The sequence below is a fragment of the Gordionus sp. m RMFG-2023 genome, chromosome 4 (genome assembly GCF_954871325.1).
Source record: "Gordionus sp. m RMFG-2023 chromosome 4, tfGorSpeb1-WG-v2, whole genome shotgun sequence".
Lineage (NCBI taxonomy): Eukaryota > Metazoa > Nematomorpha > Gordioida > Chordodea > Parachordodidae > Gordionus > Gordionus sp. m RMFG-2023.
In genome coordinates this window covers 13,666,162-13,694,119 of record NC_088778.1, presented here as the reverse complement: position 1 = coordinate 13,694,119, position 27,958 = coordinate 13,666,162, and the positions used below count along the sequence as shown (strand labels likewise).

General features: G+C 25.1%; 1 protein-coding gene across 4 annotated transcripts in view; it reads left to right on the top strand.

Annotated features, from left to right (window-relative positions):
• LOC135929024 (protein furry homolog) overlaps nt 1–27,958 on the top strand; it is a 69,268-nt gene continuing 41,310 nt past the window's right edge. The window contains exons 1-5 of one of the 4 annotated variants that reach the window (XM_065465514.1): nt 1–141; nt 2,638–3,021; nt 6,530–6,574; nt 26,875–27,503; nt 27,741–27,794. In XM_065465514.1, coding sequence (XP_065321586.1) covers nt 2,658–3,021; nt 6,530–6,574; nt 26,875–27,503; nt 27,741–27,794 — 1,092 coding nt within the window. In that variant the 5' untranslated portion in view covers nt 1–141; nt 2,638–2,657. Of the gene's footprint in view, nt 142–2,637; nt 3,022–6,529; nt 6,575–7,185; nt 7,332–26,874; nt 27,504–27,740; nt 27,795–27,958 lie in introns of those variants that run through there. The other 3 variants (XM_065465515.1, XM_065465516.1, XM_065465517.1) reach the window with 3 other exon arrangements.

The following is a 27,958-nucleotide window of genomic DNA, read 5'->3' as shown; positions in this document are numbered from 1 at the left end:
ATGGTAGAATATGTAAAGATACATTACAATATATACCATATGATCCTTTTCACAATAGATTCACTGGATGCATTGATAATAATTATACATTATCTTATACAAAGCTATTACATGTATGATAATATAATAACAAACTAATAAGTATAATCACATAATTTCTTCATTATTTATTAATATTAGACAATATTTAACATGAGGTTAAACTACTTTTATTTATTAAGCGATTATAATTTTTTAACAATATGAAAATTTCAATGATATTGCAATAAATGTTATATATAATTGTAACATTCTAAATTAAATCTAAAAATATATAGATGATATGATATATTTTATCTATATATTTGCAGAGGTCAAAATTTTAGTCCCAGCTTGGATTTAAGAAGATTTTTTTTTTACTTGTCTGGGTATTTTCAATCTTAAGCTTGGTTCAGAGTTTTTTTAAAATTTTGTTATTTTTAATAATCTTTGCTGTATTTTATAAGCAATTATATTCTTAATTTATAAATATCATTAAATTTAGAAAAAGCAGAATACAATTTATTTAAGATAATTCTAGAAAATCAATTGATAATTTAAAAAAATGTATAAAAAACTTAAATTGAAAACATCAGCAATAAATAAGTGTTCAAGAATAGAGTTTTTAAAATTTTTAAATAATTTGAGATCAGGCCTAATTTTTTTTTAAATTGGGCTGGGTTTAAAAATTGTAAAAATATAATAGATAATGATACTTTTATTTATCATTTATTAATATAAAATGGTTATTAGGTTTCGCTTGATGAGTGAAAGGTTTGAGCCATTGAATGATAAAGATTATATAATAAAGGGTATGAAAATTGAAACAAAATAACAAAATCCAGCATGGTCTACCATAATATTTTGTGGTCACTATATTACTATCAACTTTGTTTCTCATTTTAAGTGCAATTAAAATATCATATAATGAAAAAATAATAGTATTATGTATAAAAAAAATATGGAATATATAGGGTTTCGAAATATCTCGATTTTAAATTCTTTAGTTTATAATAAGTATGAAATTTCAATGTTGCTCAAGTGATGCATAGTTAATTGCTAAACTATAGCTAGTGTTGTTAAACGACTCGATTTGAGCCAATTTGTAAAAACGGCTGACTCAATATTTTATCCAGAAGAAAATAATGTAAGCCTGAAGATTTTGCTCATAGATGGCATAAAGGTTTGGACATCTATCAGCGAAATCTCAAGGTTTTGGCAATATTTTATTGGCTAAAATCTTAAGTTAGCCGTTTTTAAAAATCAAAAGAAATCGAGCCATTTAACAACACTAAATATAGCATAGCATCATAATTTAACATTATGTTTACCAGGTCTAAGTTATAAGTTGCCTATGGCCTATTTTAAAATATTTTTTATTTTCAAATTACTTCTATACTGTAAATTATAATTTGATATTACAGTAACTAGTTGTGACCTCTATAAAATCACCCTTTTCAACAAATTGCCTTTTATCTCAACTTGCCTTTTAATGTCACGAGATAAAATAGTTATAAAAAAATGTCAATACCGTGACCACCTTCTTCTGTAAAGTAACCAAAGAAGAAACCCTATTATGTTATAAGGGTGATTTTAGTATTGAGAAAGGCTGTCAAAAATCATATTTATTTATTTGATTAAGTTATGATTTTTTTATATAAATCAAATTCAGTGAAATAGAAATAATTTTAAGAAATATGCCCTGGCATAAAAAATACCACAGGCAAAGATAATAATTGAATACATTTATTAATCATTTATAAAATTTTTGCAAATTATAAAATAAAAAGGTTTTTATTTGAAATGAAAAGCTAATACAATTGATTAAATCAATCTCATTTAATTTAGCCAACCTTAGTATAGATAATTATTTATCATGTTACATTGATATCAACTACCATTTACATAAAAAGAAACGTTAATATATAAATCAATGGCCTAGTTAGCTTTTTCAACTTGAGGGAGATTTTTTAAAAATAATTTCCAATAGCAAAAAAAGTGATAATTCTATCTAAAATGAGCATAAAAAGGAAAATTCTATCTAAAATTAGCATTAAAAATAAATTTTATCAAAAATTTGCAAAAGAAAGGACCATAGGAATGCAAATTTTCAGAGGGGTTCTCCAAAGTTTTGCCTATAGGCACTTCTAACGATTACTACTTTAAAAGCAATTTTTAAAAAAATTTTTGGAAGTAAAATCTTGACCTATAATTAATTTATTTAAAATATTTAAATGTTCATTCCAGTTTTAAACTCTAATTAATCGGATATAATTTTATGCGAATTGACCCTCAACTCCGGTTTATCATTTCATTAAATTTTAAATTGAATATTCAAACAAATTGAGATGACCTTTGCGTGTCAAGCGAAGCACACATGGTAAAAAAAAATTTCATTTTGCCAAAATAAACTTTTAATTTATATATAATTAATATAAATATGTATAATAAGTGCCCTGCTGTTCATTTAAAGGCTTATAATATATTTATGGGTTCATCTAATACTTAAAATAATTGAAATTTATAGATATGGTTTTTTTAAAAAAAGAAAACATAACACTAATTACCTATTGTATCTCAAATTAATCTAATATATTTATATTTTGTGTAACGCCATAGCTATCTAAGATCAATGGATTATGGAGGCATTACCAAACAAATCGGTCCTAAAGATTTGTTCTAAAATGGCGGAAAACGAACTACATCGTAATACCAGATTTATTAATAATACGAATGTCATATTCCGCAGTACCACTAATTTCAGCAATTCTTCTAATGATGTCAAATCAGAACCATATCCTCATTGCAAAAACACCTTAGATGGTGTTACCCAATTAATAGGTTGCTCTAAAGATGAGCGAATATTATTTGATCTACCTTCCAATTCAACAATGTATGCAGTTGACAATGAAAACGATCATGTTGATAAATGTGAAATCATGAGCAATATTATGGAGTCAAAATCACCAGAAAATATCGATAGAATCGCATCCGGCGAATCAAGTAACTTTTCAAAATTCTATGGCTATTTAAAAAAAAGGATAGTTTTCTTATAGTAAAATTGATTATAGGATTTTGGTTATTGTGAAATTTCGGATAATTTCTATAAGATTAGGTTTGGTTTAATATTTTAGAAAGAAATCTACAAAAATACTAATTGCACAGCCCGGATTTGTTATAAAACTTTTAACGGCTCAGCTCGGATTTTTTGGAAAAATTTCGGCCCGGTTCTTGTATCCAGAACGGGCTTTGGCCGGGCAGGGCCTGGAGGTCTGATAATATCAGCGCTTTAAACACATGGCTCGCTATTTTTTATTACATTATTTTATTTAGCTGGGTAAGAATATTATTAGATTTAAGGGATGAAGCGGGGTTTCTTTGGTCTCATGCGAAATAGCGGCTTCATAATGAGAAATAAATTATAAATATTTGGTTCATAATATTTAAAAATAAATAACCGATTATATTGATGATACCATATTTTGGAGCTAGCCTTAACATTTTCGTTTGGTGGGATAAATAGTCCATTTGATCTTATTACCATTTCATGTTTGTTTTTTTGAATGCTTTACATTAGAAAAGTTCTTTAATTTCGGAATTAAATAAACAATAAAACTCGAATTAAAATTTTCACTATTTAATTAGGCTAAAGATTTGTTGGTAAGACGAAGATAGTTTAAAATGCTTATATAAGAAGTATTAAAATAAAAAATGAGCTCTTCCCGTGAAAAAATAACCGATCTTTAATTGGTCTGCTGAAAATAATAGAACTATATTAAATTCTTTAGAATCATAATATCCCCGAAAAAAAGTGTACCGTTACTAAGACCAAGTATTGGTCTGATGATTAACACTCATTTTTTTAATCTAGCTTTTTTTTAAAAAAAACTTCTAAATTATTTGAGCATGGCTTAGCCAATGATATATGATACTTCGTCGTTGAATACCTATCAGCTGGTGACACTCCATTTTAGTTTCCCATAATTTTTTTAATTATTATAAATGAAACTTTGATTTAAAAAAAAGAGAAAGATGACGGTATTAAAGCTATAATCTATTGTTGCGATTCTTGTATTGGTACACACACCTCTGATCCCTGAAATGCACAAATAATTAATAAAAATGAATGTAGTTGGAAAGGTTGAAAAGATATTTGAAATTATAATAAATTTAATGCCATAATCGAGCTTAAAAGCGAATTTTTGAAAAAATATATTACTTAAATTAACCTTAATATGTCTAGATTATGCTTAATATTACATAAATTATGCTTAACATTACATATATGCTTAATATTACATAAATTATTATTAATATAAAACCAATTTAGTCATTTACCAATTTTTTATATTTTGCGTATATTATTGCTTATTTTATTTATTATTCAAAAACTAAACCATAAAAATGAAGAAAAGTGATCGAAATTTGCAATTTCTTATCGCATCCAATCAAAATATTTAATTTCTGGTCAAAATACGAAAGATATCTCCTCTCCCCTTATCCAACTAAAAAAAATTTTACTTAAGGCTTTAACCATAATGATACATTTTATTGCTAATGAACATAAAAACATTTAAAGTTTAGCTTTTAGCGTTTCTAGGGGATCAAGATAGCTTTAAAACTTTAAATAAACATATTATTAACCAATAAAATATTAATTATAGATATTAGATTTCTGTGACCGAAAATTAAAACGCTAAAAAGCGTGAAAATTTTAAAAACGGGAAGGTTATACAAAATAATATTTTAAAGACTGTTTGATGTTTCAATCAGCCTATTCAAAAATTAATATGAATCAAATAATAAATTATTCGTAACGATTCCTTTAAAAAAATCGAATAATTTACTACTCGTTTTCATACGAATTTATTCTATTCATATTCGTTTTAGAATACTTTCAATGATTTGAAAGCTGCGAATTCTACCATTTCTGTTTAGAATAATTCGATATTTTAATAATTTACTCTCACAAGCTCGCTAAGTATTTAGGTTAGGTTTTGATTTTTTTAAAAAAATTATGTTGACATTTTTTTGCAAGATATATAGCAGTATATAATGTTAATTTTACCAGATGATATATTTTTTTTCAGATGATTTATTTAATTAAAAAAATTATCGATAAAAAGAAAATTTTTGCAACAAGATAATTAATTTGTTAAATATCTTTATAAAAATTATTTTTTTAAAAATCTATTTTGCCCTTAATTTCTGTTCAATCCTGAATTAGACAGAAAGATTTATAACGGCAATTCTTTAGGCTAGTATTAATTGCTTATGGTTAGATTTAATTTTGAGCCAATTAAATATGAGAAATTTATATAATTTTGTGAACTCTTAATAAAAGATAAAACCTATAATGAGTTGGAATAAAAAAAGACTGTTTTTTACATTTCAATCCTAAAAATATTTGATTAAATTTAAGAATGCATTAAATTAAGTGTTTAGATATGAATATCTCTCTTTTATAAAATATATGCAGTGATTTTTTGTCTACAACTACAGCGAGGCGATTGCAGGATTCAACATGTATATTTCTCTGGACAAACCAGCATCACCTAATGGCAGCTGAGGATGTTGAAATACCTTGTTTTTATACCGTTTTTTCTTTGTTTTATATCCCTAAGTAAATGATATATAGCATCCTTCGCTGATTATGGTCTAGGCCTTCTAAGCACCTCCCTCCCCCCACACTGAACCTCAATGAAGCCGGAGATTACCCTCCCCTCTGTAAATTTTTTTTTGTATAAACTCTTATTTTTAATATTGTTAAAATTAAAATAGATATCAAAAATTTCTATAAGTATTCTCTAAATATTTATTCTATATTTTGTTGATACTAAAATTCAGATTTAGTTTATCAATGGTAATTTTAGTTTATGTAAAAATATTGATTAGAATACTTAAGATATTTTAACTCAAATGATAATATTCACTCTTTGTCTTAAGGGATGGGACATAGGTCTGGAGGGGAAGGGGTAAAATTAAAAATTGGAATTAGTATCAAATAAAAGGTGACATCCATCATCAAATTAAGTCACATTCCATGCCATTCTTGCCGATATCCTAGTTACTGTATATTTTGGCAACAATACTGATTAGTAAAAAATTTTTGAAAAATTGGCGCAATCGCAAAGAGGATTAAATTTTTATATATGAACGATATTTTGATTAAATTATTAAATCATCATATAATGTTTAATTCTATATTTTACCGTGATTTACATCGCTCATACTTATTTTGTCTCTTCCAATATTTTATTATTTGTGTTCGAAATTGTCATTTTTAATATAATTGGTTATAATATATTTTATATTGATTAGTTCTAATAAATTTTTAATGTTCCAAAAAACTATAAACCTCCCCCTCCCCCCGCAGAAAATTTCAGGCTACGCGCCTGGTTGTTAGAGTTGCCCTTAGACATCTGAAAAATTTAAAAATTATTGACAATTTTATGTGTCAAAATCCTAGGAAAGCTAAATCGAAATGCACCTTTTTTGTTATATAATTTAGATATGCCAAGCCCTGCATTCACAGTTTGCGCCAATTCTCGGCGAAGTATACATAATATGATATAATATATTTTCCTATTTTTTGGTTTTTATGTTTTTTTCAAAAAGTGCCTTTTTGTTTTGATTTTGCTAGCTTGTTTTGCTTCCTGTTAACCAATTTCTTTTTTTTCACGTTTGAGAACTACACGTGATTAAGTCTTTTCTAATTTGAAGCATTTTTAATAAAAATAGAAATAGGATATTTGCTTAAACAAAATAAAATCTGATTGCCAATTTATATTTATAAACAAATGAACAATATATTTATTAATAAATATATAATTTTAGCCAAATTTGCAATATTAATCAAAATATCGCATAAATTATGTTTGAAACTTAATTTAGAAATAAAAATTTATATATTTGTTTTATTTAATCATTTTATATCTAGCCAAATTTAATAAATTTCGAAAATTTATTACAACCGAATTATCATTAAAAAAATTATTTCCACTAATAATGTAAATTCGCTCTTCTAATCTTTTAGCATTGCATTTGTCCTTGATTTTTCTTTTTTTAAAAAAAAATAAAATAATTTTAATCTTTCTTTTCAAAATAAAATAAAATTTATCAAAATCTAAGATGCAAAACTTTGGTAGTAGCTTTACTATGGAAATCATTATTAAGAATTATTATTTTTATCAAAATTTAATAAATAATTATCTTATAAATACGCATATCTTTAAAATTGGAGAAAAAAGGTAAAGTACATTACATTACCACCAGATGAAATTTTATTTTTGTATTCAGCTTCTCCTCAGAAGGTTATATTATATATTGATGTATTTTAATATACTGATACTACTTTACTAGTTAAATTTGTATTAAAATAAATAAATTATAATTTTAAAAAAAATGAAATAATTATGACCTTAATTAATGTAACTATAGTCTTTATTGTAAGCATAGTTACAAAATTTTTGTCGTGAATCGCAATTTTTTTTTATACCAGGTGATATGGTAATGTTGTTTATTAAAAGTATAAATGTATCGTATTTTGATAAATTTAAAAAAGAGGGTTAAAAAATTTTATGGTTATTTATTTATAATTTATTGATAAATTTTATCTTTTGAATTTTTATTTTTTAAAAGTAAGAAGGATAAAGATATCACATCAAATAATATATCTCTTTTTTATTAAAATAGATTATGAATTATTGTTTTATTCCTTTTATAGCACCATAATAAATTATGGTCAAATTGTAATTAATATTTTTGGTTAAACAAATATATAATTTGAACGGCGGTCATGGATTCATCTCTCGTTTTTTCCATCATGTTTAATATATAATATAATATCCCTTGATGGAAATGGGTTAAAAAAGAATTCCTTGTTATTTTATTTTTTTTTAAAATAAGCTCACAGTCACATATAAACAATTACAATGTAATTGAACAATGAAATTTAAATTCAAAAAACTCCTGAAAAAAAATTCATCATGAATTTATAATATTGTCGTGAATAAAGTTCATTTTTTTGAAAAAAATGATGAACGGCGTTCCTTTTATTTTTGACTAACTTTGAACGTGAACGCGTTCCTTTTTTATGACGAACGCGTTCGAATTTAATGTTCGTTCAATTTTAAAAATATTTTTATATTTATTTATTTGAAAAATTTAATATTTCCGATTTTTTTAAAAAATGTATTATTTATATTTTTTAATCGGCTTTGTATTTCCTTTTCACATTTCAATTTTTTTAACACATAATTTATTAATGTGAATATTGTTTATATTTTAATTTAATAGATTAGCATAAGCATGGATATTATTATTTAATCCCCATCATCTGATTCTGAAAATCCAAAATCAGATGAATTATCATTACTATGGCCAAATATGATAAATGTTTTACATTAACATCCTATATTGAAGGAACTAATCCAATGCTTACCAAGTGTAAAATGTGGCCAAAAAGTATTATATTGTCAAAATCTTCAGGTTCCAATTTAAAACGACATTTGATTTTAATATTAATTATTTGATTTTATATGATATAACTAAGTTAAATCATTAAATTTGAAGAAATAATGCATTTGGGATATTTGACCCCAACAATAGCGATAGTTATAAAATTAAAAAAATTAGTGGCCTCAAATATGGTTAACCATTGATAGACGCCGTATTAAATGGGATTAATAAAAGGTATTAAACCTATCACTCTCAATTAATTACATATATTTTATTTTTTTTAAAGATTTGAACATATATATAAGGATCAATATGTTCTTTCTGCATTTATACATCCAGCATTCAAACTTCAATGGCCATGGATAAAAGTTCCACAGAACGAACCTATTAAAAATAAACTTATAGCGTTATTGAAAAAAATGCTTTGAAAACCCTAGAGAACTGTTAATTTCGAGATATCCTTTTTTTTGTCGAGAGTAGAGAATGGATTGAAGGAGGATAAATTATCTCAATTTTTTGCAAAATCTGCCCTTTGAGATCAAGCATCCCATAAAGTTTTTATGCTAATCTTTTGTAATTTTTTACAATCACTTTATTAATATTATTTTTTCTTCAAACTTTCCTAATCAAAGCTATTAAAAAGATTAATATTGAATCAGGCAAGCGAATTTAATATACAATCTTAATCTTATATTTAAATTTTTTAAAATCATTAAAAAAAATCGTAATGTTGAAATTAACAAGTAGAGTTCGTTGGCGAGTAACAGTACACATTACAGATAAAAAGAATCTTTGGTGCAAATAAAATTGGATATTATAATTGAATTAAATTTTGAAGTTTACTTCATTTTTTTGAAAAAAGAGGCTCTTCTGTTCCACGCTCTGGTTATGCCACTGATTTATATTTATGAAATGATTAAACATAATGATAGGCCCATTATAGCATCTTGGCGGGGTTTTTAAAGGATTATGATTTTAATCTCACTCTACTAATGAAGGTCAGCGATCCGGTTTTCTCGCGCTGGACTGAACCGTAAAAATTAGAGTCGTATCCGCAGTTCCATTTTTGCAATCGGTTTTCGGCTAGGTTCATTTTGGACCGATCGAAAATTTTAATATCTTTTTATAAAATAAATATTAACAGTATTAAGAAACTCCAGAATCTGTTTAAGTTTTATTCATACATACACAAAACTAGTTTCTACGTTTTTATCGATATATTTATATGTACTTTTACTAATTATTTTTATTATTGACCTCTAATCTATACTCTAAGTTTATAAAATATTTGAATGTTAAGTTTAGGAAATCCAATTAAATCATTTCAAAATCTTACTTGCTAAAAGGAACAGGCGTTTCAAAATTTTTTTTAAAGTCAGTAAGTCAACAGGTATATTAGATTTAAATTAATGTTATGATTTAAAAATCATTCTTTGCTTGTAAATTAAATTGCGATTGTTGAAAGGGAATAAAAAAAAAATTCAAAACAGTTTCTTGTGAACAATTGTTTTCTAAAGCAGATAACTTAGTACTAAGAAAACAAATAGATTATAACTTAAAATAATATAATCTCACGTGTATTGGATTAAGACTCAAAAATGGAAAATGGAATGATATTTTTATTCTATAATAAAATATTGGTTCCGCGGTTCTGTCTATGAAAATCAGCTCCAAACCATGACATTCATTTACACTGTATTAATAATTTAGCAATCTTTTTTAAAGTGATTTATTTATAACTTCATTTGGTGGTATTGGTGTAAGTCTACGATTAATTGAATATACGAAGTGTCAATCTATTTATTATTTTATAACATAATAAAATAATTGAGTGTGAAAAATAAATAATGTAGGCTATTGATCAAAAATAAAATGAATGCAATTACGTTTCATTCGTAATATCTCTTGTTCTTAAACGTTGCAATTGAAAAATTCAATTCATTTGTTGAGGTTGTTAAAGGGTTAGGCAGCTAATATATGTCCGTTTTTTTATTCTTCCTGTTCTGAGTCATAGGCCAACCTCCGAAATGATTTCTTGAAAATGTGTCTTCCAATAATGAAAATTTAGAGCTCTAATCGCTTTATTTCTTAGCCCTACATTTTAGGCGTGTGAGATTGTTTTTTTTTGCTCTACATCGAGGCGGTATTTTTGTAAAACAATTGAATATAACAAGTTAGAATTATATTTTCTCCCAAAAAGTTACTAATACACTACCTTTGTTTAACGTTTAAGCTTTCATAAAAATATAACTAATTACATTAGAACACTATTCAGACCAACATAAGAACTAACACAATCCGAGACCTCTTTATTTAGGCTAATCAGGAATTTATATTCGTCAATCTTTACAAATAATTAAAAATTCATATTCGGAATCAAATATAAATAATCAGTAATTTTTATTCGACATTTATATTCGATTCTATATACTATATATCTATTTCATTTATTCTACATAATAAATACAGTGTAAATGTTAATGCATAAATTTTTATATTCATTACGAACCAAAAAATTTTTTAAAGTCTTTAACCTTATATTTTTATTACCTGTTTAGTTTTTTTTCCCCAATATTTTTAGGTGTTGAAAACATTTGTTTTTTTTTTAAATTTTCTCTATTAAAAAAATTTTGTTTGAATTACCGAAATTATTTTATCATTTTTTATTTCATTTTATCGGTATCGTGTTAAAATAAATATTTTATATTATTTTTTTTTGTGATTTTTATTATTATTTTAAAATTTATGATCATGATGAGTAAATATTAAAAAAAATTTTAACATTCAGGATCTATTTATTATGTTTATAAAAAAAATATTTTTAAATATAATATATGAAACTATACTGATTGATTATTTACTCTTCGTTGAATGAATCTTCGTGTTAATTCTTATTGAGAAAATGATATTTGGATTTTGTTTCTTTGAGCCATTTTATTCTTGACATCCAGAGTTCAGACCATAAAAAAGGTGTTTATTTAGATTTTATTTTTTTTAAAATATATATTGTATATATGTAAGATCTAAGTTAGAATAGAACTAAAAATATACAGCCTTACCCTGTCTGGAAAGCCATAAAATAGTATGATTTTGAAAATCATTTTTTATACCCCGTGTTCGCCGGGCTGAATTTTTAGATATAAATTTTAATTTAGATAATTAACAAGTTGAAAAATTACATGATAGATTAATTAAATCTCATATTTTTAACTTCCCCTTAAAATCATTTATAAAATTCAACCGAAATTACGAGTTATAAAAAATAAGGCCTGGTCATAAAATGATCGAATATTTGAAAATCCTGGCCGGGCTTAAAAAAAATTTTTTTTTCATACTTGTAAATAAAAATTTAAAATTAGGGACTAGCCTATAAATTTGACATCTGCAGCTTTTTGTTACAGTAATAACCTATTTATAATAATGATATCTCCAGTTCGTAACAAATTCCACTTTCTACACTGATTTTAGAGATTTACCGATTTTTTTAATATCGAATTGGATCATTATTTCTTAATATCTGTTATCGACTAATATTTTTTATATATGTCGCATAAAAAATTATTCATTCTACCATTTTAATAATTTTGTATAGAAATTTTGGAAAAATATTTGGAAGAGCCTATTTATTTCATTTCTTTATAGACATTTTTTCCATTGTCTTATTAAAAATAGGATATTATAAACTGGATTAGTATTAAATCGGCCTTTAGAAATATATAATATGTATACAATATGCATCCTTAACTCGATTTTAATATTTTAAAATATCGAATATGAATTGAATTATCAAAATTTCTAAAATATTCAAACAGATTATAATTGCGCATATGAAATTTTTTTAAATTAATCATATTTGGTTCTCTGAAAATATAAACCTGGCCGGTTTTTACTACAAATTTGTTTTCTTTTTAATCTATTTAAATGTAATTTGATCAACTAGAGCTCTATAATATACAATTTTTTTTAAAAACATAATCATTATAGCAAATAATATGTATATTAATTTTTTTTTTTAAAAACTCTAGTTATTGCATAAATTGCCGTATGTTATAAATTATAAATTTTTTTTGAACTTAGCAATATTAGACCCTATTTCAAAATAGAATTTTTCTCAAAAGAAGTAAATAAAACTGTTTAAAGCGGATGAGGCTTTAAAATCGAAATATTTTTGTAAATGATAAAATTTAGATGACCTAGATGATTTAAAAATCGGGTTATAATTTTTAATATAAAAGCTTTCTCATTTTGTAGCATATTTTAATAAATTATCTATTTAGCAGATAGCAAAAATGAATCATAGACCTTATTTTATTAAAAATGACAAAAAAAAATTGATTCAACAATATCACATTACCTTACTTCACTTTATCCTCTAACTTCGACCTATTTATAAAAAAAAATTATTAAATTTTTTTGATAATATTTGTATAATCTTGTTATAAATATAAAATTTATAGAAAAGGAAGAAAGTAATACATAAAGAAATTAATATCCTTATTTCTTAATAAACTTAACCATAAATGTTTGATTAAGTTTTTATTTGTAAAATACAAAATTCATTATATTAGATAAAAATGACAAAATTGAGGTTATTATAATAGGGTATAATTGTTGCGGCTTGCTCTTTTCCGTATCTTTAGCGACTTTCACTAATATGATATTCGATTTTTGCATTTACCTATTATACACCTTTCAATTATGTTATGAGTATTTCATTCAGGTAACTTATTCTTTATCTTGATTCCTTTATGTCTGACCATGCCTGACAAAATCTTATTTTAAACAAATAACGCATATCAAAGAGTTCTACTAAAATATAATTTTTACCTTTTCCCAAATATTGAACCAAAATGTGAAATCGGTCATTATTAAGAAGAAATATATTATACCATAGATAATTTAGATCTTTTTCGCTTTATTATAAGGTGAATAATTATAATAATAATGTAGGCGGAAAAACAATATTGACATAAGCAAAGGATGATAAAAGGTTATATATTTTTTTTATTGCCAATATTTTTATTTGCGCACTGCATCCTTGTTCCCAATTCTTGACTTCTCCATTTATTATTTTTAATTTTAATTTAAAAAAAAATTATATTGATATCTGCTAAATAATTCATTAAAATGTTAAAATATAATTAATTTAAAAAAACGTATATATTTTAAAAATATATAATATAATTTTAATTCTAACAAAATAATATAAATTTAAATTATAATAATAATAATAATAATAATAATTTAAGCATGGGGAGTGGAGATTTGGGGGAAATTATGAAAAAAAATGTTTATACATATAGTCATTTTCAACAACATTCTAAAATTGATATGAATATAATATATCAGATAGAGTTAACTCGATCGCCCAGGCCCAAATTTTTCCTCTTTATATCCAGCCGGTTCTTTAGCCTTGTCGGATAATAAAAAAATTTAGAATCCAAACCGATACCGGTGAAAAAATTGGATGCGGTACATTTACAATATCAGAGATTTTCTCAGGTCTATTTTAAAGCCCAGTCCGGATTTGTAAATCAGTTGCACATCGAGTCCATATTTAAAAAAATATTTTGGGCTAACCCCGAATTTTTTAAAATTTATAATTTTAAATAATTTTAACTATTTGGTTTATTGTTTTAAAGATAAAATTGAAAAATATGAGTAATCGATGAATTTTAAATGATCCATTATATATGATTTTATTTTCCAAATTGGCAAATTAATTGAATAATTCAAATTTTATAAAATTCGGCCAGACGCACTGATTACACGAAAAACAATACAAATTTTTCTATTAACTTGTATTTTATCAAATTGAGGCGATGTGCTTGTAGATTAAAACAGTGCTCCTTTAGCCATGCCACTAAATTGTTAAACATTTTTTTTATCTGCATGTCATCTTAATTTCTAATCATCTATTTAATCTTTTATGCGTATTTGATTATTTTATCGAATATTATTAAGGTATAATTTTAAATAAAAAATTATGCATGTTAAAATTATTAATTAATTTATAAATTTCGTTTACATTTTACTAAATTATTTATAGAGTGTATTATTTACTAAATTCAAAATTTAATAGAGTATCCTCTAGTCAATTTTAGTTATATATGTCATCCTCCCTCAATACCAAATTATTATTGTCGAATTTATTTGGTGATTTTAGTTTAGTTACCTTACCAATAGACATGCACCGATACAAATATCGATCATTCTTTTTTTCGCGAATAAAATCATCTCTAATTTCCATAATCAAATATAAAAAAATCTTCTGATAAATTTACAATTTTCCCAATAATAGTAACATTCAAGTTTAATAATATCATAATTATAAATATGTAAATTCTTTACAAAATTTTATTCAGCTTTCACAATAAGATTAACTTTTATATTTATAACAAACCCAAAATACGATGAAATATTTTTTCTTTTCCGCGGGATGGCGTATTTGAAATAATTTTGGGTCAATGTATAAATTTTTTTTGTTAATAATGAATTGTTGAAATATCAGCCTTATGGTATAAGATATCTGCATTTCTGATGCTTGGTTACCTTGTAAGTTACTCTATAAATTACCAGAGACCTGCATGCAAACTAGAGACCTTCCTGGGCCGGGCTTGGGCCTAATTATAAATTTTTTAGCGGGCCTGGGCCGGGCTTGGGTTTGTTAGAAATTTTTGCAATAGGGCTTGGGCCTAAATTTTTAAATTCAAATTTAGCTTATTTTAAGGATATTTAATAGGACAAATATAACAAATCATTCTGATTTTATGAGTGTTATTTATCAAATTTTCTATACACCTTGGGAGAGTATAGAAATTGGTATAATTTTACTTAACTTAACACAACGGCCTTGGCACGAAACAGCGAAAATCAGGGAATATTCCCAAAAATGTTCCCAAATCTTTTTAGCTATATAATATTTTTAGCTTCATCCTCATTATTGGATATGTCTTCATGCGAGGATGATACAATACTTCATAATGAGACGGATGCTGATGAGATTAATTTATATATGGATATTCAGCTAAATGAAGAGGATATCAACTATGATGACTGCATCCTAGATTGGTGGAAGAAGAATGAAAAAATCTTGCCAAAATTGGCAAGATTAGCCAAAAAAATTCATGCAATCCCAGTATCTAATGTTTCCAGTGAACGGAATTTCAGTACTATTGGAAGGGTTATTGAAGAAAGAAGAACAAATTTAAATAACGAAATTGTAGATAATATATTATTTTTAATTGATAATTTGAAAATATAAATTAAAATTTTGTTTATATCATTTATTAATATTATATATATATATTATTACTAAATAAAATATTATATTTCTATTAGTATTACTTCAGCATAAGTTAAGTATACATAAAATAATTTTATGGGCTTGGGCCGGGCTTGGGAAATTTTTTAAATATTATAGCGGGCTTGGGAATTTTTTTAAATATTAAAAACGGGCCGGGCCTGGCTTAAAATTTTTTTTACGATGGGCCGGGCTTGGTCCTAAAATCTAGGCCCATGAAGGTCTCTAATGCAAACGTGTACGCCCTATTTTGATTTTTTTAAACTACCCTGGCCGGGCCTAAATTTTTATTTAAATACCCGGGTTCTAAAAATTTTTTTAAAAAATACCTGGGCCGGGCTGTATATTTTAAAACCAAATATTTTAATTCGTTATTTATTATCTATAAAAATAAAAATGATTAAAATATATTCAAGGAAAATCTTACCCGGGTCTTAAAATATAAACTCGGTCTGGGCCAAAAAAAACTTAGTATTTAAGAGATGCATATTTTTTTTCCAAAATAAGTTTTCATAACATAAAATTGTACAGATCTCGATGGATGTGGGCATTATATTAGGGAATTAGCTAATGATCTATCAATAATAAAATTTTATCTTTTCAAAAAAAAATGATGGTTTCAAGTTGAGGCATCAATGTATTAATTATTTTTTTAACCCTAAATTTGATTCTCACCTTATCCTGGGCCAAAATATTATATAACGGATAGCTGCAGTGACTAAAATATTGTTTGTACCTTGACCTCATGAATATTTAAAGGAATTTTATTAGGTGATTTACTTTAAATTTGGATATTATTATTGTGCTTGCACTCGTAGAAGCAGAAGAAGCTACAATTTTTAAATCTTCATTCTAAGTCACGTTGTCATCCACATAATCAACCCACTAATCGGCGTTTATAATTAATCTATAATGTAAGTTAAAAAAAATTATAAGAATCATGTGTATATATATTCACAATTTATAGTTAGGCCTTTGAAAATCAATATATAAAATGGTGTCAATTTGAATTGATTAATTAACATTAACGAAAAACGGGAAATTATATAATTTTATACATGAAATTTAATTTGATTTATCAATTGTATAAAAAGTGTTATAAAGTGTCGTCGTGATAGTGTCGCATGATAAAATGTCGCTAGGCGATTATTATATAATAATCTTAAAAAATTAATTATTATTTTTTATCAAAGAAATATTAATTTTAACAACATCAAATTTATTCCAAACTAGGCCCAGATTTTTAATCAAACACAGCTTTAAAGAAATTTTTTGGCTTTGCCTAGGTTTTATTTGATCATTTTTCGGTCCGGCCCGGAATTGTTTAAATTTCTTTATTTTGAACAATTTTGGCTGTATTTTTCAAATAGTTTCAACAGGTAATTAAAAATATGAGCAGTAAACGAATAGTAAACGCTTCATTTTATGATCTTCCTACATTTTGCAAAACTGATTAATTTATATAATATAAATTTATTTTTTTTAAAATCGGCCTGCTCGTATTTTAATTTTAAATAATCAAGCCCAGATCTGCCCGGTTTTTTAAAATCACATCATTTTTATGAGCGGGCTTGCAGATCTCTTATTTACCCTAATTGTTTATTTTGATTGTTTTCACGATATCTATCCTACAGATTTAATGTCATTAATTGCTACGCCGACATATCTCCACTATTCTTATCAATATAATTTGTATTTTAATTATCATTATTAATACGAAATCAAAATTTGTTTACATTATAGTACAAAAAGTGTAACTGTAATCCATCAATAGCTTTCGTCGAGGAACCAGAAATTTTTACGTCAAAAGAGAACATTTGTAAAAGTTTAAGCCTAGAGACCATTCGTGGAATCTGATTTGTAAAAAAAATATTACTAAAAATCTTATAAGTAAAACTGTCGTAGCATAAAAAATTTTGCTAAACATGTATGCAAAATTTAATTAACTGATAGGTGGTTTTTGATGGTATCAAGGTTTTTTAAAAAATGATCCACTCCAATTTCAATTATTGAGTATTTTGGGTTAGAAATTGATTTAATTTGTTATGATAAAAGATTTTTGATAAATCTATAATATTAATAACTTATAAATGTATTATTTAATGAATCTTTTAAAAATAAATATATTAAATATAGATGGATATTTCTTCTTCAAATTTTATAAAATATAAAAATATAAAGCTCAATTTTGTTATTTAGATATAGCATATCTGATTTGGTGTTGTGGCATAGACATGAACTCCACATGAAACCTCTCCCCATTATTATATTTTTACCGAATGTTCTCAAATCTCAAGGATTAATAATATAATTTTTTTTGCATATGTTTATGAGTTCATACTTCATATGACCTTATGTGATGTTTATATTAATTGTAAAATAAATCACTTTTCTACGATAAATTTGTTTAATGCCTCTTGCTTGTATCTTATATCGATTATTTTGTCATGCCCCTTGAGTTTAACAAGAATTGATGTCCGGTTGAACTTCACTAACCAAAATTATTTAAAATGATAATTAAAAAATAAAACTAAATAAAAAAAATTCTAGCCGGACTTCACAATGGGAAATTTTTTATACCCGGGTCACTTCTAAAAATTTGACTCCTGCAGAGGTTTCTGATTTATATACATTTTGTCTTCTAATCTTGAGCCGTAAGTGTTTAGTATTGAATCGAAATAAAATTTTGAATTAAATTGGATTACGAAAACAATATAAACAATGTGGAATTCTTTAATCTTTTCTGCAAACAATTAAATTAAATCAATAATTAAAATGATTTAATTTAAAAAAAGGAAGATATTATGTATATAAAAAAAATATGTATTGTTTGTTTTTAACAAAAAAAAGTTAGGGGAAATTTTACTATACAATATTTTTTATTTAAAAACAACGTTATTCCTTATTTTTAAATTTATATTTTATAAAATTAAAAGTAATATTTTATAACATCCTATTAATTATTATTATTTTTATAAAAGTAATAAAACAAAATATATAGATAATGACTATGATATAAGGATGAACTTCCACATTAATATATATATAAAATAATATATAAAATTACATTTGAGGAGAGGAGAAGAGAAGAAGCACGAATCAAATGTCACAAGAGTTTTTCTTTCTTATTTTTTCTTAATATCAAAAAGATAATTACTTTATATTTTTTATTATTCGAAATGTAACTTTATTATTTTTTTTGCATTCTCAAGCATTTTTTTTTACGGTGGATAATTTTTTTTTATATTATATTAAATAATATATCATCATTATCTTATCGGCTTTCGCCATCTATATTCTTGATTTATATTTTTTTTGTTGCGTTAACGGATATAAAATAATCTGGAAATGAATACGAATCACGAATATTTAGTTTGGCGATAATCGCCTTGTATTACAAGCCATGTTTGGTTTAATGCATTCGCAAAGTAAAATAAAAACATTTTTTAATAATTGTTAATATTTCACTGAAAAAAATATCTTATTATATATAATTATATTAGTTTATATACATCGATTTTCGAGCCAGCTATGCTCATGACCCGATCATGGTCATGATTCAAGAAACTAATGGAAATCTGGTAGGATCATTGGTCTCTTTACATAAGTTCGGTTCAATCACGTATTAACCTTTATGTTATTTTATTAACGAACTTTTTTTTGCTCATCATTCATTTCCATTTTCAAAATGTAATTAATATAATATATTTTTTGTGACCATTAAAATTTTATTTTATATGTATTTTTATATAAAAGTAAATATTGATATAACTTTAAACAAAATATATATGTGAAGTTAAAGTGTATTTAATTTTAAATTTCGATCAATAACCTCCTTATTTTAAAAATTTCTCTTTATTATTTTAAAGTTTAACAGACCTCATTTTTCTGAAAATAAAATGAGTTATTCATATAATTTCTTGTTTAAATTTATCTTAAAAATATCGATCAGAAAAAGCTAATTTCAGACTTAATATATTTAAAAAATGTAATACTTATATAGGTATAACATTATTATAGGAATTTGCCGAAGAATATAATATTCAACATATAACGTTTTAAAAGTGTATACCCCATTTTTGTATCTAGATACTTGAAACAAAAAATTAAATCCAGGCAGGCCTAAAATTTTGACCTCTGTACGTAAAAACCTGCGAAATCGATTTTTTATTTCCGCCCGCCCGCCGCCCGGTGACAATATTTTTAAATAATCTAGGCATGACCCGTAGAGGCCCCCATAGGAAATAAATCTCAAACTCAAAAATTTATTTTAATTTTATATATTTGATTTAAATATCTACACCAGCGACCTTCATGGGCCAGGCCTGGATTTTTTAAATTTTTTTTAATGGGCTTAGGCTGGGTTTGGGCCTAAAATGATTAAATTTAGATTATTTAAGACAGTTGATAATTTTGAAAAATATTGCCTTTATTACTTCTAGTTTTAATAATAATAAATTTCAGTATTGTAAACAAAATGATTGCCTAAAATACAATTCAAAAAAGGAAAAGTCCCAATCAAAAAAGGAAAAGTTTCAATCATAAAAGGAAAAGGTCCGATCAAAAAAGGAAAAGGTCCGATCAAAAAAGGAAAAGGGTCAAACAAAAAAGGAAAAATGTCAATCAAAAAAGAAAAATTCCCAAAATGAAAGGAAAAAGTCCGATCAAAAAAGGAAAAGGTCCAATCAAAAAATCAATCGAAAAAAGAAAATTCTCAAAAGGAAAGGAAAAGTGTCAATCAAAAAAGAAAAATTCCCATTCAAAAAAGGAAAATCGTAATTTTTTTAAATTTTTATTTATTTTTTTTTGTTATTCCTTTTTAATTTATTTTTAAATTTTTGCGATTTCTTTACGTTTTTTCCTTACTGTATCTTTTCTCAATTTATTTCTAACTTTTTGCGATTTTCTTTACTTTTATTTTTCTTACTATATCTTCTCCCAATTTATTTTTCTTCTCATTTTTGCGATTTTCTATACTTTTATTTTTCTTACTATATCTTCTCCCAATTTATTTTTCTTCTCATTTTTGATAATTCTTTTGTATTTTTAAATAATTTATAAATTTAGGTCCATTTTTTAACATTTCTTTACGTTTTTTTTTCATCACACATACAATATTCTTTTTATGATTTTTTCATTGTAATCTTTTACATACATTTTTTACCTTTTCAATCTCGTCATTTTTAATCTTTATTTTTTTGAGCATTTCTCAATTTTTTCTTCTCATTTTTGATAATTTTAAAAATAAGAATTTAAAAATGATTATATTTTATTAATTTACATATCGTTTGGTATTACAGTTCAAACTTATTTAATTTTAAAAAGGTACATTATAACCAAACGATTAATTTAATTTAGCAATTGTAATTATATTGTCTGCCAAAAACATTAAATATAATTTAAAAAAATAATTATAAGATAAAAATTGAGAAAAGCTCAAAAAAAATAAAGATTAAAAATGACTTAAAGTGATTGAAAAGGTTAGAAATGTATGTAAATGATTACAATGAAAAAATCATAAAAAGAATATTGTATGTATGATGAAAAAAAACGAAAAGAAAAATAAATTGAGAGAAGATATAGTAAGAAAAATAAAAGAAGAAAATCGCAAAAAGTTAGAAAAAATTGAGAAAAGATACAATAAGAAAAAATCGTAAAGAAATCGCAAAAATTTAGAAATAAATTAAGAAGGAATAACAAAAATAAATATAAATTTAAAAAAATTACGATTTTCCTTTTTGAATGGGAATTTTCCTTTTTTGATTGACACTTATTCTTTTCTTTTTTGATTGGACCTTTTCCTTTTATGTTTGACACTTTTCCTTTTTTGATTGAACCTTTTCCTTTTTTGTTTGACACTTTTCCTTTTGTGATCGGACTTTTTCCTTTCTTTTTGAGAATTTTTTTTTTGATTGACACTTTTACTTTTTTGTTTGGACATTTTCCTTTTTTGATTGAACCTTTTCCTTTTTTGATCGGACCTTTTCCTTTTTTGATCGGACCTTTTCCTTTTATGATTGAAACATTTCCTTTTTTGATTGGGACTTTTCATTTTTTGATTGGGACTTTTCCTTTTTTAAATGGGAAACCCTGTATATTTAAATATTGTTTATTTTCATTAAATAAAAAAAATTAAATTTTTGGATGGGCCGCGTTTGGTAAATTTTTTTGAAGTTTATCATGGGCTTGGGCCGGACTTGGGAATATTTTAACATTAGATATGGGCTGGGCCGGGCTTTGGCCTAAAAAATTTTTATACTGCGGGCCTGGGCCGGGTTTGGTCAAAAAATTAAGGCCCATGAAGGTCTCTGATCTACACTAATTATTTAATGATGTTTATCTATTTCATTTTATATATTAAAATATGACATGAAAATAAATGTTAAATATTTCTTTATTTTAAAAATTTTCTTATTTTTTTTAAATTTATTTTATAAATATGGATAATCAATCAGGCAAAAAAGTAGAAATAAATTTAACATTAATATTTTCGAGCCACAGTCAGGCCTATATTTCACTGATGATGTTACCGCTGGCTAAGCTAACCGGCTGGCCCTGAGTTCTACAGCTCTCTGATATTTTTATAATCTAATACATAATTATTTTATAAATTATAGATCTTTAAATGGTTGTCCTTATTTTGAAAGTTTGGGATTTTTTTAACATTATTATATAACATTGTTTTATATTTATCTTTAAAAAACCACTTTTGTATCAAAGGTTATTGATTTGATCAATTCATATTTTTTATATAATACAATATAACAATAAAATATCGTTTACTTTGTGTAAATTTTGATGGTTGAAAGGAATAGATATGTTTTTGCATCAAGGCTCTAATTAACGTTCAAAAAAACATATTGATAATAATTTGATCCTTTTTTTTCTGAAAATTTATTATTAAAATACAAGATTTTACCAATTATTTCTTATTAACATTATATATTTTTTTTAAAGTAAGATGCTGCACAATGTCGATTTGTGTCATGATCGAAATTAATGATCTTTAAATATAAATATATTGATAAAACGCAGAGATATACCTATACCACAAAAAATATTAAATTTTACGAAAAATCAGAGATTTGCGATTCCCTGTCTGATTTTTTTACGTACGAATTGTTAATTTTGTAAAAAAAATGCCCGTTGCAAGCGGGTTTGGCTTTCGGAGAGGCCGGGCTTTGCAAATTTTCACTATAGAATTTTTAATCAATACAAATATTTTTTTGTTATATTTCGCTATATATCTTAAAAAAATTAAATTTTATGCCGGGCCGATTTAATTATTATATCAATTAGTTGCAAAATCAATTAATTACTTGCAAAATGTTGAAAAATGAAGCGTTTAATATTAATTTACTGCTCATATTTTAAATTTCCCTTTAAACAATTTAGCCAAAATAATTTAAAATGACAAAATTTTAAAATTTTAGAGCGAGGAAAAATATAATTATTAACAATAATCCGATCTGGGCCAAAATATTTCTTTAAAAAATCCTGCGCCTTTTGTATACATACAAAATAAAATGATCATCTAATATATTTTTCAGAGACCTGCAGAGGTACCATTTGCACGGCCCGGCCCGGTTTTAAATTTTTTAAGCCCGGCCCGGCCCGCATATTTTTAAAAAAATTTTTACGGCCCGGCCCGGATTTAAAAATTTCAGGTCCGGCTCGGAATTTTTTAAAATTATATTCGACCTGGTATATACAAAAATTCACCTATGAGGTATTTTACCATATTTTTCAGCGAGTATTATCGCTTATTATTTAAAAAATACATGTAAAAAGCTAATATTTTGAGAATATTATATTGAATTTATAAAAATTATAAAACTGTTATTTATAAAAATGGATATTTTGAGCATATACTATATTTTATATTGCATTTTAAAAAAAATAAAACTAATGTTTAATTTATAAAAATGGAAAATATTTTGAGAATATAATATATTGTATTTAATTTACTATTTAATTTATAAAATAAAAATAAATCGCTATTTAAAAAAATGCTTGTATAATAAATAGTATTTTGAAAATATAATCTAATTGCACAATATTAATATAATTTCTTTATAATATAAATTTTTAACAAAAGAAGATAATTGTATTATATAATATTGTAAAAAAGAATAATGAAAAATGTTGGATTAAAAACTTTCATGACTCAAGGTAAATATAATAAATGCAATAAATATTTGACAGTTTGCAAAGTAAAAAACCAGCATGATTGACGAAACCCTATACTCAAGAAAGATATTAAAAATTCACAAATTATCATGAAGAAAGAGATGCATATCTACCTTTTCAGGTTGAAGATTACTTCTTCTTTCTTCAAGAATTCTCCCAGTAGTGGAAAAATTCCGCTCACAGCTTGCACTTGAAGCAGGAATTGCCAATACCCGTTTTGCCAATTTTGCTAAAATTGGAAATTCGCTTTGATGAGCCGCCCACCACTCTAACAAATTATCCAACATAAATTTTTCATCTATTTTTTTATTTATGTAATTATAATATTCATCATCGGGTATTGACATATTACCAGAATAACCATCGCCCCATTTGTCATAAAACGATTCAGTTTGTTTAACAACAGTCGTAATTTGACTGGTCGATGGTATTTCATTTACTTCCTGAGCCTCTTGTAATTTAATATAATCTTTTATATAGTTTTCCGTCATCTTGCGATCTGTCCCTGACAACATACGTAATTGCTTGAATTTGGGACAGAGAAAAAGAGAAATAAAATTATACTTGTGTAAAACAAATTTTTCAATTAAAAAATGCTTTATATTAAGTAAAATCAATTTTATTTCTCCTTTTTCGCTTTGAAAGGTATTACAAACTTCAAGAAGTGATATTCCTTTATTTGATTGTTTTGGTAAAATATATTCTAAAAATTTAGATATGAATTATAAAAAAATATATTAATAATACTTGAATATTGGGGCTTATTTAAGATATTCCTTTATTTGATTGTTTTGGTAAAATATGTTGTAAAAATTTAGATATGAATTATAAAAAAATATATTAATGCTTTGAATAAATTTGCAGGAAATTAATAATTAGATCGATCTGTGGGTGTTAGGTAGTGTTAACCATCACCCAATATTATATTAATCATAACTATAATATAATATAATCATATAACCATTAACTCATAATGTAAAAAATTTTATAAAAAATATTAAGGCCCACCCCGGGTTTAACAATCTTAGGCCCGGCCCGGATATGTTTAAAAAAAAATTTTTTAGGCCAGGCCCGGCCCGGGTATATTTAAAAAATTTAAAATACGGGCCGGGTTTAGGGCCGGGCCTGCAGGTCTCTGATATTTTTAATAGAAATTTGCATAATATTCTTTCAATAGTTTATCTAATAGCATGCATAATCCCCTTTTCTCTGATAGCAAAAATGTTTTAAATTTAGAGGCACGTTTCATTTTTTTTTTCCAATAAAATCATTCCCAGGAAGGCTTGATTTTTATAAAAGAAATTAAAAAAAATTTAAATTGTATTTTAATTTCTTTTCAATACGAATGACCTTTTCTCCATTACTTTTGTTTTCAATTTTCGGAACAATAATTTTATAAATGGAAAAAAATAATATAAAAATTGCATTTTATTTAAGGTTATAAATTTTTATTTGAAAAAAACCCTTTTATCGTTGACTTGTAATTTTTGGATCGATATTTACTGTCCTTGAATAGGTTCTAGATTATTATCTTTTTTATATTGAATTATATTATATTTTAAATGCTTTAAAATAGCGCAAATTATCAAACATTTTTTTTAAACCATATTAAGCAAATTACATATATTTTTTTTCTCTCCATTTTACGTGGAAACTTTTCAATATTATTCTCGTAATTTTTGAAAAGTAAATACAATAATATTTATATATATTTTAACGGGCCTGGTTAAAGTTTCGAAAATGTTTTTAAAGCTTATAATTAGGCAAATTTATGTCGTTTTCCTTCATAAAAAATTATTACTGGCCGGGCCAGAGTACAAAATATAGATCAAGGGCCAGGTTTGGTAAAAATAATTATGGGCTGGACCGAATAGAAAATTTATACGATCCTTTTTCGTCCCGACCACGTCGACTTCTTAAAATTATATAATTTTTTATATACAAAATTACAGTGTTTTAAATTTTGATTAAATACATCATTTTTTTCTGCTATACCTCTCAAAAAATACCATACTGACGATATAATATTTCACTCGTATTTATATAACACAAATGCGAATGCGCGAATATTTTGGAAATACTAATATAATAAGGTATTTGATGTGAGTTTTAGACCCACTTAAAATGCCATTTGTTGACATTTAATTAAATTATTTAACTTCACTGCATGTAACTATTTAATATAGTTAATAATCTCCTTAAACCATAGTGTAGGCATTTTAAAAGGCTAATAAACACTATGATCTTTATGTTTATAAAATAAATTATTTGATAATGCTAAACTTTAAAGAAAATCTTAAAATCTTAGAGAAACAAAACCTTAAAATAAAATACTTACTACTTGAACCGATAGGTTCATTTTTAATTTTGGGATGGACTTAGTTTGAGAGGTGGCCTTTATTACTGGGTGTTTCAATTTATTTTATGCTTAAATCACAAATTAAATGCTACAAGATTTGAAGATTATTTTCGTCCAAAATTTTGAGCAAAAAATATTTAAAGATAGCAACATGAAAGTTTTTTTATGCATATATATAAATAACAAAAGATTTACTTATAAAAGATTTTGAATTTAGGTTGATTAAAAGTCATGCTTGAGCATTCTCAAAAAAAATCTTTGAAGAATTTTTATTTTCTGGTTGCAAGGACTTTCATTTAAAAATACCACATATTTTGATTTAATTCGAAGAAAATGAATCTTTTAAATTGTCAATCAAGATATTATTTATAGTTGCCATAAACAAATATGAATAAGTCATTCTTTATATTTCAACTTTCTTTAAGTATTAACGGGCAAATTGACTTAATATAATTTAAAATTTCTTTTTTGTGTATATCTATTATTATTTATATATTTATTTACATAAAATGAAAATAAATTGTGATTTTTTTACACTCATCAGACCACCATATATGTGAACAGCCGATATCAATATATACTGTCCATCCTTTTGATCCTCAAAATCATTCATTACCATCTGATTCTATTCCAATAATCCCTGGTGATACATCCAACGATCTCTACGAAAATAATCGAAATCCTTTAGACTTCTATTATCCCCATAAATCAAAGCTCAATCCAACTATTGATGCTCAAATGAAGGTTATTACAAATCTAAACAATAACATCAAAAAAGACAAATTGACCAATTGCCTAAACTCGTTAACCAATGGAAATGAATTACCGTTTAATGTATCGCTCAACAAATACGATGTCAACCATAAACACATCCACAATAATCGTAAATATGACGACACTAAAAATAACGGGCATACCAAAGACAATCACGTGTTTAAAAATTCATCCAATCAATGTATCGATACTAAAATATCTAACGAGCAAATAATAATTGACCAAATAAAATCGCATGCCAACGATGCTAACGAAGGTGAAAGTCATTATTCGAAAACCGAGCTGTTAACGAATCTAAATTTAAACGAAAATGCCGGGCAATATTTGATGAAAAAATTATTTATAGGATTTATGATGATAGCTAACAAAAGGATCGATTTTGCTCTTAACGAACCTCTAGTATTACAATATTTTGATTATTTCTAAAATTACTGTTATTTTATCTTTAACTTTTAACATATGGGGCGGAAATTTATCTATAAATTATGACAAAAGAAAATACATTGTTTATATGTGATGACAGTTACTCTGCCCGTTTTTATTTTGATATATATTAAAATATAAAAAGAGGAGATAGAATCTAATCCCCACATCTCCCGATTAATGCTTTATTAATTTATTCATATCTTTTTAAAGGAAAAATCGTTAGCGAAATCGTTACAAAAAGGAGAGGATCAATCATTTGACCAAGTGTGTATTAAATGTTTATTTTTTAGCTCCCAAATTTTTTTTATATTTAAAACAAATAATGATTTAAGTGACATATTGCACTCAGAAAATATTTGCAGTGGTCCAGATCGAATTTCAATATTTGTTAAAGAATTTCGACCCATTCCGACCAATCGATGCTTCTA